At 40.6% G+C, this 15430-nt stretch overlaps 1 protein-coding gene across 1 annotated transcript in view; it reads left to right on the forward strand.

Annotated features, from left to right (window-relative positions):
- The window catches only part of LOC114150372 (formin-2-like), an 84441-nt gene that overhangs the window by 36507 nt on the left and 32504 nt on the right, over nucleotides 1-15430 (forward strand). The window contains exons 8-11 of the mRNA XM_028026740.1: nucleotides 1048-1135; nucleotides 3931-3992; nucleotides 11140-11231; nucleotides 11574-11703. Coding sequence (XP_027882541.1) covers nucleotides 1048-1135; nucleotides 3931-3992; nucleotides 11140-11231; nucleotides 11574-11703 — 372 coding nt within the window. The remainder of the gene's footprint in view (nucleotides 1-1047; nucleotides 1136-3930; nucleotides 3993-11139; nucleotides 11232-11573; nucleotides 11704-15430) is intronic.

Here is a 15430-nt window from a genome sequence, read left to right on the forward strand (position 1 = left end):
TTAATGCTAGCTTTGGACAAAAAGTTTTGGCTCTTTCCTCTTTTCTCTCCCGAGTCCTTGGCGAGTGGCGGCGTCCTGCTAAAACGAAACTAACAAGGCGTGTTGACGTCACAGATCACAGAGTTTAATTCATAGAAAGCAATGAACAACAAAGCTGCAGAGATACAGAGATATGCATTAACTCATAAAATAAAATAAAGACACACCAGGGGAAGACAAACGAACACAGAACACATAGACAGACAACGGCGCCCACGTGGAGAGGGAAAAAAGATGGAAAAACTCTCTCCCTCTTTTTCTTTACACTCCGTTTTAAACAAAAGGGGTGTTTCCGTATTTTAATCTATGCAACGAAGGCGTTCCGTTGTTCAACCAATCAGAGACCTGTTTTCGGCCAGAAGGGGAAAAACACTTAATCTCAGTAAGAGGGCGAACCACTTCGTGCTCATCTCTGTCTGGCACGAGGAGAGGCGCCAAGAAGTCTCTTGCCCCCTATCGGAATGTAAATTTATTACTCTGTCTTCAGCGGGGGAGGAAAAAGCCCTGCTTGTTTAAATGTCTGCTATTGTCAGCTCTCCCATGCTCAACATAAAACTGTTCCAATAAAAGTGTTGGCTATACCTTTACACATGTTGTAAGTATTTTAGCACTTAAATAATCATTTTCCTTTACAATGCTAATGATGGCAAGCAACTGAATTGTAGCCACAGCTTAATTTCTCTGACAGAGGCGAGGCTGCTGCATTGTGCTAACGGCTCTTCTAATCAAGGCGATCGCAGGGCAAAGTCCCTGCAAACTCATTGCAGGGAGTTTGTCACCGATTACATGTGCCCTCCCTCACACCCCAGTTTTCTGTTTTTAATAAATTAGCAAAGTCCTCAAAAACATATGTCCACCTTGTCATAATGGGGGATATTGAGGAAAGAGATTAATTTAATACTATTTGGAATAAGGCTGTAACATGTGGAAAAAGTGAAACGCTGTGAATTTTTCCTGAATGCACCTGTATCTGTTACAACTTGGAACTGACTATGGGGGGTTTTTTAGGTTGCAAAGCTGCTGAACAACAAACGTTCTCAGGCTGTTGGGATCCTCATGTCTTCCTTGCACCTCGACATGAAAGATATACAGCATGGTGAGCAGAGAAACTGAATTAACTGTGCTCAGCATTGTACCTTTTTATTTTTATTGTCCATGTTTGCCTGGGCACTTATGCTGTACAAAAATAATATCCTTTTGACTGATGAATGGTCAGGGCCACCGTACACAGCATAAACCAATCACCATTCAGACGATTTGATTCCCATGCCAGAACATCAAGGGGCAAATGTCATGATTCTTCCACACATGGATTTTCTAGACTGAATGTGGTTTTGAAAAAACTTCTACCAAGTGATGCCATAGATCAATGTTTCCCAATCCCGGTCCTTTATTTTAGCAGGATTTAACCTGAACCATTTTAACTTTGTTACACTAAGAAAAATTAAAGTCAGGATTAAAAAAAAATAAATAAATAAAATAAATAGAGAGAAAAAAAGACAAGAGTGTCAATTTTAACCCAGTTTTTCTCCAAGAGAGGTGTGTAGACTGTGTGAGATTATCAACCATTTAGCATAGTTAGCTTAGCTAGACTACTGCTTGCCTCCATTTCACCAGCATTTAATGAATTAAGGAAAAAAATTACCAAGATATTCATATATTTAACTTGTCCCTGTACCACACTTAACAACAGATTAGTCAGCAGCTGCTCTAACCCACGTCCCTCCTGACCAGCTCTCTCCTAAGTGAAATTAAAGCTGCAGTATGTAACTTTTATTTTTTTAAAAAAATAATAATTTTACATATTTGTCAAAACGGTCATTATGTTGTGAAAGTATGGCATGAGAGATAATTTTTGTAAAATGTATTTCCTTTGCCTTCTCTTACTACTATCTATAAACAACCAATCAGAGACAGTAGGTGAATTTTAGCGATGTCAATCACAATCTCATGTGGTTGCTCATCCTCCCTCCCCTTGCTCTGTGCTATGCTGTAGCTAGAGCAGCCTGTTGAGAATGCTCAGTCTAGTTAACATAGCTACCAATGATAGCAGAAAAATGATTTTCCTGTAGCGATAAGTTGTTTCTCTACCATTAGCAAATTTAGCAGAGTGAATAAAGTTGATTGACAGCACTAAGACCCTCCTCCTGGTTCTGATTGTTTTTTTTTTGTCATAACGGTGCATTACTTTAGCTAACAATAGTTTAGGGAGGTGGTGAAGGAGATTGATTGTTTTCCCAGATTATGTGTCTCATAGCAAACTATCATGACATGGTGACAGCTTTAACAAATATGGAGACAATATATATTTTATTAGTTATATACTGCAGCTTGAATAAAATGCAACTACATAGCATTTATTGAGAAGTCTAGATTGCTTCATTTATATTTTGCACATTACCAGTGACTTGCTAGTGAGGAGAGACATTTCAGTAATCTAAAACTAATAGAAAAAATTTAAGCAACCTATTTGCATACTGTATGCAGACTGTTGCATGTAAAATTCATTAGCAGTAAATATTGTGCTAGTATCAGTATTGGACCAAAGAAAGCAAGGCAGTTGCAAGCCTTTAAAATTGTGAAGCTTTTTATGGGTCAAATAGACTCAAGGAATTGTAACAGTGGCTGCGCGGGGGGGCCCAATCAAATTTTTGGGGGCCCAAGATTCCTGGATGCGCCCCTGGATGTAATGTATGCTTCCACCCACATGGCAGCAGGGAGCGGCTGCCATGGGCTGCCAATTAGGCACACTGTTGTGGACTCATTGTCTAATCTTTCTGAAATGGATTCAGCCTGACTTTAAGGTGTCTGTCAGAACAAAAATTGCTGAGATCCAAGATATTAGCTGTTCTATGACATAGAGATGTGTTTACTCAGTCAAAACCCCTGCTTAATAACTTATAACTGTAGATTTCACGATAGTGCCATGCCCTATTGTTAGCGCATGACACTATCGTGAAATCTATGCGCATCTTCTTCAAAAAGACGGTGCTTGATGATCAAATTGGTGCCTTTTTTTATGGACTGTAATATTTTACACAGGTTTTTCAGAGACATTAAAAAATGCTACTTGCACTGGGACAGGACGAACAATAAATCGCTTATCATTTATAGACTTCAAATTAAAAACTGAATTTTTAATTTAAGCAAAATTAAAGCTTGATAAAAGTGCAGAAAACAATAACTAATTTGTTCAAATGAAAAGACAGTGGTGCAGTACATAAGAAGTTATTTGGAGGCAATTTTGTCTCCAAATGCTACGAAACAAAATTGTTCATCAATGTTTATACGTGCCAGTGAGGTGGAAAAAGTACAAGAAATTAGACTACTCAGGCTAAATCAAAGTTCTACTCATCACAAAGGAAATAGAACATATTGGTCTCAAACAGTTTTTATTTAAAGGAGCAAATTTATAAAAATATTATGTATATTTTTAATGGGACATTAATTTCCAATATATTATGTCAGCTGCTGTTTGTTACTACTATCTAATAGTTTTAAATAACTGACTCCAAACTAAGCACCTGATCTTCTGTTTTTAAATGTAGTCAATACAAATCATAATCACCTGTGATTGACATCTTAAGATATGTAACCAAAAACCATAAATTTAGATTGTAATGTGACGGCAACCCATATATACTAAAATTTTATGACGTGGATGTGGTATTGCTTTAAACACCTGAAAGTAGCTAGAATTATAAATTACATATTTAGAAGCTTTTTCATTTGTAACTAGACAGATACCACATTGACACAATTGATGTGATCAATATTATCAAAGAGAATATTGGAAAATATTCTATAGTGTTTTGGGATGAAGTTTGTTCTTTAGAATGGATTGTCCTATGAAAACATCTGTGAACAATGGCTCTTCTTTTTGTTTTCTAGCTGTCTTGAACTTGGACAACAATGTAGTGGACACAGAGACCCTGCAAGCACTTTATGAAAATGTAAGTTGCTAACAGAAATTTCCTCCATTCAGGTTATGTTGCTTGTTATGTCAATCACTGGCTCTTAAAGCCTTCATGATTTTGCCAATAAATCTAGCTTAGAATCAGGTCTGTTTTACTAAGCTGCTTGTGTACACCCTTTCATCTGAGATATATTTTCTGTCCTAGGCATGGCTGCTAATAAAGGAAATTCCTAAAAAGTAATTGTCATTTTTTAAATGTTGAATGCCTTGATCAATTATTAGTGAGGGCCCACTAATGCAGAGCTGTGATGTGAAAAGACTTCAGCCTTCAAAAACACAACTACTAGTTGTCAAGTTGATTTTAAGCTTTTTACTCTTCCTACACCAACTATTAGCAATGGCAGCACTTTTTGAAATGTAAGGAGCCACAGTTGAATATTTCCCTTTTTGTAGTTTTCCTCACACGGCAGCAAATATTTGTTTTCAGCTTCCTAATTACTGATTTGGCATTTACAAAGTAAGTACATCTTAAGAATACATACATTTCTTCAATATAATCAATTAAAAACAAGCCATCAAATCAAAAATAGATAACTAATCAATAACTTTCACCTAGGACAACCATCCCCACTCAATAGCATCCAAAAATTGCAAAGTCTCCAAAAACTATAACTATACTAACTAAAATTTTCAACCAATAATGCACCTCAAATTCCGATTACTAAATGGGAAAAAGATCTGTTTTGTTTTGAATGCATCTTTTTTAATGTATACCTATTTGTGTCATGATGGGTTCTATTTGTCTTGCCCACATGCAGAACACTACACTGGAGAAACGGAATCAGTGAAAGAAGGTTTATTAATATATATATATATACAAAATAACTGCAGTTGTTGGTCCGGGTTGGAAGGGGAAAAGTCTCTTGGAGCAGCCAAAACTCTATGAGAGATAGCGGGGAAAAGGGATGAGTTCACAGACGGTGGGAAATAGGAGTGACAACAGAAACAATGGATCGATCTTACTGGGGGGATGAGAAAACTCAGTCCGGAGGGAGTAGTCCGTGGAGGCGCGGCGGAGGGCGGGCAGGTAAGTTCGGGCAGACCGGAGACAGAGGAGCGGTTCGGCAACCCGCCGGAGGAAACCAGGGAAGACGTGTAATCCAACGGGGAAGTAGAAGACGGAACTCAGGCAACCAGTGGGTACGGTCCACGGCATCACGAGGGAGAGAGTCCAATAGGGGAACCAGACTTGACCGTCACTGGAAAATCCAAGGCGTCTCAAAAGGGAACACCTGAAGACGGGGAAAAAACACGAGAGGATTCACTCGGAGAAATACTCTTGCGAAAACACAGAGCCTAGCTCTAGGGGGCTCAGAATACCATTGCTGGCTAACACTCTGGTGTCAAAGTGCTGGCAGCCCGCTCCTCTTGTAGTCTCGGCCTGATGAGGTGATGAAACACCGGTGTGCAAGTAATGCACCAATCTCTGGAGAGGTGGTGAATCTGACTCCATCTGGTGGTTGAATGGTGAGTAACAAAAAAGAGAAAAAGAAAACCCACAAAGAAAACCAAAAACCCCTGCTCCGTGACAGTACCCCCCCCAACCCCCCCAACGGTCGCCACCTGGCGGCCGAGAAGAGCAAGAGGGGAGCGAGGAGCAATAATCCTCGATAAGAGAGGGATCCAAAATAAAAGACCCGGGAACCCAGGAGCGGTCCTCCGGACCGTAGCCCTCCCAGTCGACAAGGTACTGCCACCTGCGACCTCGCCGACGGGAGTCCACAATCCGGCGGACAGAGTAGGCAGGATGGCCATCAATATCACGGGTGGGAGGAGGGGGCTCGGAAGGGGGGCAAAGGTGCTGGTCTGGACGGGTTTTATCTGGGAGACGTGGAACGTGGGATGAATGCGAAAGGAGGCTGGGAGGCGGACAGCTGATGAATGATGGATTCTATCACAAACGGACCGGACATAGACTTTAACGGGACATTCCGAGAGGACAACCAAACCTGTTGACCTGGAACATAGGTGGGCGCAGGGGCCCGTTTCCGGTCCGCCAGACGTTTGTTCTGCGCAGCGGTATTGTTCAGGGCATGGATGGTGTTCCTCCAGACCTTCTGACATCGGCGGATGTGGTGGCGGACTGAATTGACTGCGATCTCGTCCTCATCAGAAGGAAGTAATGGAGGTTGATAACCTAGAGAGACCTCAAAAGGGGACAGGCCAACAGCAGTAGAAATATGGCAGTACTCTACCCAGGGGAGAAACTGGCTCCAGTCAGCCGGATTAGTAGAAGTAAAACAACGAAGGGTTGTTTCCAGTTCCTGATTCATCCTCTCTGATTGCCCATTGGTCTGCGGGAGGAATCCCGATGTTAATGACACCTTAGCGTGAAGGGCCCTACAGAAGTTCCTCCACACTTGGGATATAAACTGGGGACCTCGGTCTGATAGTATCTCGAGTGGAATGCCATGTAGGCGGAAAACATGTTTCACTAGGAGTTGGGCTGTCTGGAAGGCAGTAGGTAACTTGCGAAGGGGGACTAAATGGCAAGCTTTAGAAAAAAGGTCAATTATGGTTAAGAATGGTGGTCAAACCCCTTGATGGTGGGAGTCCGGTCACGAAGTCAACAGAGATGTGAGACCACGGGGGTTTGGGTATGTGAAGGGGTTGAAGGAGACCGGAAGGAGGTTGGTGAGACAGCTTATTCCTTGAACAGACTGTGCAGGCCATAACATACTCTCTCACGTCTTTGTGGACCGAGGGCCACCAGAATCTACGTTTGATAACAGAAATAGTCCGACTAATACCAGGGTGGCCTGAGAACTTAGATGTGTGGATCCACTGAATAAAACGGGCTCGGATGGAAGTGGGTACATAGATCTTACCAGGAGGACATGAATCGGGCGCTGGCTCAGATTGTTGGGCCTGTATGATTAAGTCCTCAATCTCCCAGGTGACGGCTGCAACAGTGCAGCTGGGAGGGGTCTTAACAGAGTCGTCCGGGGAATGGATATGGGACAGTGCGCCTGGCTTAATGTTACGGGAACCTGGGCGAAAAGAGATGGAGAGGTTAAACCTTGAAAAGAACAAAGACCAGCGGGATTGATGGGGACTCAGCCTCCTAGCAGACTGGAGGTATGACAGGTTCTTATGGTCCGTCCAGACCAGCACTGGATGTTCGGCTCCCTCCAACCAATGCCGCCACTCCTCCAGGGCCAATTTTATGGCCAAGAGCTCACGATCTCCGACATTGTAGGTCCGCTCCGGTGGGGATAGCCTATGGGGGAAAAACGCACAAGGGTGAGTCTTGTTATCTTGATCAGAGATCTGGGACAGTACTGCACCAACACCCATGTCAGAAGCGTCCACCTCAACAATGAATTGTTTCGTGGGATCAGGTTGAATGAGTACAGGGGCATTAGCGAAAAGAGTCTTTAGCTTGCAGAATGCGGTGTCGGCCTCCGGGGTCCAACAGAATGTGGTCTTGGTAGACGTCAGAGCTGTTAGTGGTGATGCTGTTTGGCAATAGTTGCGAATGAACCTACGGTAGAAGTTAGCGAACCCAAGGAACCGTTGCAGCTGTTTGCGTGTTTCAGGTGTCGACCACTCCAATACAGCCCGGATCTTCTCCTCGGTGGCCCTTACCTGCCCGCCCCCTAGGATGAAACCAAGAAATGAGACTGAAGGCACATGAAATTCACATTTCTCCGCTTTCACATATAACTTGTTCTCCAATAGGTGTTGAAGGACTAGGCGGACATGGTGTTTATGTTCGACAAGGGGCTTTGAGTAGATTAGGATGTCGTCGAGGTATACAAAAACGAACACGTTAAGGAAGTCTCTAAGTACATCATTCACTAAGGCCTGGAAAAATGCTGGGGCATTGGACAGGTCGAAAGGCATGACCAGGTACTCAAAATGCCCGATGGGGGTCTTAAAGGCAGTTTTTCATTCGTCCCCCTGGCGAATGCGGAGTAAATGGTATGCGTTTTGTTGTGATTTAAACTCAACGGACCAAAAGCATGTGAGCACACGAACAGGAAATCAGCCACACAGAATAATCAGAGTTTACTTTTTTTATTCTTTTTTTAGTGCTAGAAAAGAGAGACGCTAACCCTCACAGGCTAATTTGTTGTGGAGTGAATATAACCGAAATTATACAGCATCTGATCAAAAACGGAAGAATCATTGGTTATATCTAAAAACACGCCCATTGGTTGCCTGATGTCGTACATCAGCTAAGTCATGCCCAGTGATCACCCGATGTGTTACATCAGCTAAAGTTTCTATTTCTACAAAGGCCTTTGTGTGAAAGTGAAGAATTCCATGTGTGTAACAAACTGTGTGTGCGTGTCCTTAATAAGCGTCTCAACAGTTTCTTAAATCTAGTTTGGAAAAAATGGTTGCATCGTGTACCAGTTCAAAAGCTGACGAGAGTAGAGGCAAGGGATATTTGTTCTTTACTGTAATCTGGTTTAGACCCCTGTAGTCGATACATGGGCGTAGGAAGCCATCCTTTTTCCCCACGAAGAAAAACCCCGCCCCTAGGGGAGAGGAGGACGGGCGGATGATTCCAGCCGATAAGGAGTCCTTAATATATCTCTCCATAGTTTCACGTTCTGGTCTAGAGATATTACACAGGCGACTAGAGGGAAAAGGAGCACTGGGTAGAAGGTCTACGGAGCAATCATATGGTCAGTGAGGCGGAAGTGAGAGGGCTCTGGACTTACTAAAAACTGAAGCTAGGTCATGGCACTCGGGCGGAATGGTAGAGAGGTCGGGTAGGTCAGCCTCTTGGAGCCTTGCCGGCAATGGACCTGGTGGAATAGCCGAATGAAGACAGAAAGAATGACAAGAAATGGACCAGGACTCAATTCGTTTGTCTAACCAGTTGATGTGTGGGTTGTGTTGTTGTAGCCATTGAAAACCAAGGATTATGGGGGAGCTGGTGGTGGAAAAAACAAAAAAGGAACAAAGTTCACAGTGGTTTCCAGAGATTATTAGCTTTAGCGGTTTAGTTTGGTGAGTTATTTGGGTGAGGTTTTCACCATCTAAGGCGGTGACTCGCAGGGGAACAGCTAGTGGTTCGGTCTCGATGGATAATTGCTGGACGAGTACAGTACAGAGTTGAGGTTCTGTTCACAGCCGGAGTCTATAAGGACGGATAAAGGGCACGACTGATTGTTATACATGACAGTGGCTGGTAGTACTAAACGAGGAGCATTTACTTCATGCGAGTGGTCCGCCAGCCTCCCTGCTTCTACTGGCGGACCAGCAGGTTTGACCGAGTCGGACATGTGGCGATGAAATGTCCAGGAAGCCCACAATGTAGACAGACCCGAGAAGCCATTCGCTTCTGTCTTTCCTCGGGGGTTAGACGAGCTCGACCTAACTGCATGGGTTCGGGGTCAGAAGTAAACTGAGGAGGGGAAACCGAAGGGGTAGAAGTTACTGCCGGAAAAGATCTTACTGGCGGCTCTCTCCGGTTTGAGGAGAATGGTTAAATATGATGGTGCACTGTAAAACAAACCCCTTGCATCTGTTCGGGTCTCCAGAAAATCTTTCAGGAGTAGGTGGACGGATCTCGGAAAACGTGGGACGAATTGAAGGATCAGGGGCTGGAACAGGCTCTGGAGAGGATTGCTGGGGAACAGAGGTTTGCAGAAAATTAGAGATCTCGACAAGACGTCGGTTTGTTTCGGCTTGACGGCTACTTGGCTCTCCAAGAGCGGACTAGTGGGACTGTAAGAGAGCATGTTGCTCTGATAGCGTTCTCCGTACAGTGTCTGCTGGGCACTGTACCATCATGACAGAACACTCTGGCAAACAAACTATTGTTTGCCAGAGTGTTCTGTCATGATGGGTTCTATTTGTCTTGCCCACATGCAGAACACTACACTGGAGAAACGGAATCAGTGAAAGAAGGTTTATTAATGTATATATACAAAATAACTGCAGTTGTTGGTCCGGGTTGGAAGGGGAAAAGTCTCTTGGAGCAGCCAAAACTCTATGAGAGAGAGCGGGAAAAGGGATGAGTTCACAGACGGTGGGAAATAGGAGTGACAACAGAAACAATGAATCGATCTTACTGGGGGGGATGAGAAAACTCAGTCCGGAGGGAGAAGTCCGTGGAGGCGCGGCGGAGGGCGGGCAGGTAAGTTCGGGCAGACCGGAGACAGAGGAGCGGTTCGGCAACCCGCCGGAGGAAACCAGGGAAGACGTGTAATCCAACGGGGAAGTAGAAGACGGAACTCGGGCAACCAGTGGGTACGGTCCACAGCGTCACGAGGGAGAGAGTCCAATAGGGGAACCAGACTTGACCGTCACTGGAAAATCCAAGGCGTCTCGAAAGGGAATACCTGAAGACGGGGAAAAAACACGAGAGGATTCACTCGGAGAAATACTCTTGCGAAAACACAGAGCCTAGCTCCAGGGGGCTCAGAATACCATTGCTGGCTAACACTCTGGCGTCGAAGTGCTGGCAGCCCGCTCCTCTTGTAGTCTCGGCCTGATGAGGTGATGAAACACCGGTGTGCAAGTAATGCACCAATCTCTGGAGAGGTGGTGAATCTGACTCCATCTGGTGGTTGAATGGTGAGTAACAAAAAAGAGAAAAAGAAAACCAAAAACCCCTGCTCCATGACAATTTGTTTGTTTTGTTTGGTTATTTGATCTCTATTGCTGTTATTTGTTCTATTATATGGTTAATTATTTTTGTAGATCAATATCCTTTTGTGTTTTTTGTCACTCTATGTTGTATATACACCTGCTGATGAATAATATATATATATAAAAGAAAAAGAAAAGAAAAAAATCATACACAAGAGATTCTCAAATGTCTTTATATATTAAAAAGATTGTGCCATAATTAAACTTTTAAAGAAAGCAAATTGCAAAAACCTTAAACATGGATTTATTTATTTATATTTTTAAAATAAAACTATAATTTAATGTGAGTGTGCTTTCACTATACCATTACTGTAGTTTCTAAGGGCATCAATAAAACACTATAAAATGTATTCTTCTAATTTTTTTTTTTTTTTCTTTTCTTCTAGTTTTCATGGGTTGTTTTCATGTATGGTTATTGCTGCAGTGGAACAGGAACAAAACACTAAATAATTTTTTTTGCTGTTACAATGATTACTCCATATTGTGCATAGAATCTTGTATTTTTTCCATAGAGAGCACAACAGGAGGAACTGGACAAAATTGAAAAGCACATAAAGTCCTCTAAAGACAAAGAGAATGCTAAGCCTCTGGATAAACCTGAACAGTGAGTACTTCTCCCCCCAACTCAAGTTTAATTACCGGGCTAAGTTGTTCTTTGAACTTGAATCATGTTCTTTGCTCTGCTCACATATGTATTGATTATGAGGAAAAGTGCATTGTTGATTAGTCTTTATTATGACTAACCATGGCTAGATGACTAATTGTTGTATTTAGTTATGACCTTTACTGAAACATGAAATTGATATGAAAATATATGTATTAAATTTTAAATAATTGACAGACATTCCAGAGTTGTTTTGTTAATTAAAATGCACATCTGCAATCCTATCCTGTGTTGGCAAAAGCAATCTTACAAATGCCTGCTATCTCATTTGGTTTGTTACAGATTTCTCTACCAGCTCTCCCTGATACCAGACTTCTCCAGCAGAGTTTTCTGCATTCTCTTTCAGTCCAGCTTCTGTGAGTGTATGTCATCAATCACAAGAAAAATTAACACACTGCAAAGGGTATGCAAGGTGAGTCATTAGAGCTTTTTCCAAAACCTTTTTTCCCCCAAAAAGCTTTTGGTAAAAAAATATTTAAGAGTAGGCCTACATACATAAATATTTCCTACATCAAAAGAGTTTAAGGCTTTCTGTGTGTTTTATTCAGAAATGTTGATATATTGTATGAATACATTGGTCAGTGTTCATTTAATGTATTATATCGCTATTATTTTATTAATGTGATTTACCAGTTTGGATAACTTGACTTCCTATCAACTGTAACAGTCATTATAATGCTTAGTTCCTAGAGATGAGTCGGTATCACCACAAGGGGTGATACCCCTATTTCCTTTTTCCTTTGTTGTACTATTGTACAGAGTAAGAACTCCTCTTCCACGTTGTTGTAGAGATCATCGGTGATGATGAGGTGCAGAACGGTAAACTATCGTTTCTTTTCTCATGTATGAGACTATAATGTTAGTACCGTGGAAATCTGGCTTTACATAGACAACGTGAAAATAAAGTGAAAATGTGGAATACTTCAACAGTGCGTCCTGCTGTTTTGGGTTAGAGTGGCTAACCACCATTGCTAACTCCTTCTCCAACCTCGCACCACACCGTCACAACGAAGAAAAAACATGCTAACCAAAAATGCTCCAGACCCAGAACTTCAGTTCATGGGCGGTTCTAGACGGGGGCCAATAGGGGAACTGAAGAAATCATACTAAATAAATATATTTTGTTAATATTCAGTGATAGGCTTTTTAAATCTTTACAATTTTACTTTAACAATGAATTAAAAATTAGGGCTGCACTTTTAGCTGCTGTACTAAGATAGACATTTTCCATCTGCTAGATCAGGATCTGCAACCTGGATATCTTTAGACGCAAGTAGCTCTTTGACTCACTTAATATATCAAATGATGAAATATTGCTCTGTTTTTTGTTTAATTTTTTTCAAATGTCCCTATAAAAACACAGACTATATTGGCCCCATGGTAAATTTGGTCTAGAACCAGCCTTCAAGAAAAAAAACACCAGTAAAAGCCGTTATATATTTTTTTACCCAGCTACATGGGGGCAAACTTGTATCATCAGCACATTTATTCAGATAACAATTTGAGCAGCAAAATATTATGCTTAGCGATTTTTCTGCAATGGGCAATTTCAAGTGGCAAATGTAAGGGGTCAAACAATCAAGCGAGATGTTGTGATTGTGTCCGCAACATTTTAATTTAATAATTGTTACAAAGTAACTCAGTTAGCACAGTATCGCTACACAGCCGTTAGAAAGAAACATCGTTCCACAACCGTCGTCTCCTAGCAACGGCGGAGTGATACTGACCCCCTCTGCAACCACGTGAAACTGCGACACAACTAGTCAATAACACACACACACACAAACACAAAACAGTATTAATTTACCTTGACTATTTCATCAAAATGGCCTGTGTGCCACAAATGCAGTACTTCATCAATTTAGTATTAATTAAGTATTATGAATGGAAATTGTGTAGAACATTGGCTTTATTTATTTGAAGAATATTTTGTAGTTCAGTACAAAATTGTGTATATGTGTAAAATATTTGGATAAATAATGGGTTAGTTTGATCCTGGTACTTAGCCTTGTTAATTACTCTTGTTGCTCTTTTTTGAAGTTTGATTAGTGACTGCTGTGTTGTTTTGTAATTAATTACCCAAACCTCTCTGGAGTCACTTAAATAAGGTAGAACTAAAGAACAGTACAGAATGTTAAGTTAGGCTGTTTCTTTGTGAATAGAAAAGAGTTTTATTCACTTCCTGAATTGTAAACTGAAATAGCAAAATCCTGACTCATAATGTCTACTTTTCCATTGATTGACATACATTTTTGTTTAAAGAAAAAAGTAAGAATGTTGTTTCTTTAAAAAAAAAACAACATCCTTTATGTTTTTATCTGAACATAATGTTCAGATAAAAATAAGGGTATTGCAATTTCTAAGTATGATTTTCAAATAAAGTTCAGGTCTACCTTGATAATAAACTGGTTTTATGTTTATTAATGCTATGAATTTAGTAAAATGTTCTTCAAATGACTGGAAATACATAGTTTTGAGTAGATTTTATCTTAATTACCAGGGGAGCATGACCCAGGCCCCTCTGGGACTGTGTCACTCCACAGCTGCTTGCCTCATTAATGTTAGCAGATGTTGGCAGGTATGATGTAATCTTGAGAGTCTGTTTCAAACTGAGTTTATACAGCTCTAGAAAAAAATCAAGAGATCAATGCAAAATTATCAGTTTTCTGATTTTACTCTTTATATGTATATGTTTGAGTAAAATGGACATTGTTCTTTTATTCTATGAACTACTGACACGTCTCCCAAATTCCAAGCAAAAGTTTAGAATTTATTTCCAGAAAATGAGAAATGATCAAAACTATGAAAAAGATGCAATGCTTTCAGACCTCAAATAATGCAAAGAAAACAAGTTCATATTCATTTAGAAACAGCAATACTAATGTTTTAACTCAGGAAGAGTTCAGAAATCAATATTTTGTGGAATAACCATGAGGTTTTCAATGGGTTTAGTGCAGTGGTCTTCATTTTTTCCAGAGCTGTAGTTGTTAACAGTTTTAGTTGGACAAAACTACTTAATTTCATATCTGAATGTATGTAAATAAGCAGTGACATTTAAAAAAAATGCACCAATAAATATCTTCTCTTGGGCCTTAGCACTGCTGGAGGCTAAGCACCCCTAAAGGTCAGAATCGCCCTTGATCCTTCCATCATTTTCTGAGACCAAAAAATGATATAAATGGCAATTTAAAGAACACATCATACAAATAGATTAGTACTAAATAAATAAATATTGTGAAGAAAAACCATTTATTTTTTTTAACATTAAAAACAACATTTTTCCTACTTTGTGTAGGAAAAACATTATGTTTTATAAATACAGTGTTTTGTGGTCAGTATTATTTCACTGTTTTATTAATGTGGATTGTCAGTTGGTATAACCTGAGTCCCTATCAAGCCATAAGAATGATTGAATACATGCTAACAAAATGTCTCAGACACAGACCTGCAGTCTAGGTGGTTCTACAGAAGAGGCTACTCACATTGAGGCTAACAGAAGTGGCTCTTTGGCTCACTTATATATTAAATGATGAAACATTGCCCTGTTTTTTGTTTCGTTCTTTTTTTAATAGATCTCTGGGCAGTAATTTATTCACACATATGTACATTTATTATTATTGATACTTTAATTAAAGATGAGATGTACAAGTTTATGTGTGTATCAAACACACCTAAACTTGTGTTTGTGTGTACTCTGTGTCACTATAGCTCTTTGACTCAAAAAGGTTGGTGACCCTTGTTATAGAACTTGGCAGGTTAAATGTCACATGAGGTTAAATGTCTTTACCCAATATAACATTACTACAATTACTACATATTGTGGTGTACAAGATACATGTATCTGACTTATGTATCTGATAAATCAGATACATCACAGTGTCCAGACAGTAACTGTACATAGGCCTGTCGCGATAAACAAATCAATTAATCAATTAATCGCACAATAAATTAAAACTATTGACCTCATTTTAATTATCAGCTTTATTGTTTCTTCCGGCCTTTTTCTCTTTCTGTTGATGACACTGAATGTAAAAAAGGCTCAACTCCGATGCTCTCCACTGACCCCTCCCTTCCTTATTTTCTTAGTGTAATGCCCAGCGCACACGACACAATCTTAAAGTTGTCTTAAAGTTTGAAAA

This window comes from Xiphophorus couchianus, chromosome 9, assembly GCF_001444195.1.
Source record: "Xiphophorus couchianus chromosome 9, X_couchianus-1.0, whole genome shotgun sequence".
In the NCBI taxonomy this organism is placed as follows: Eukaryota; Metazoa; Chordata; class Actinopteri; order Cyprinodontiformes; family Poeciliidae; genus Xiphophorus; species Xiphophorus couchianus.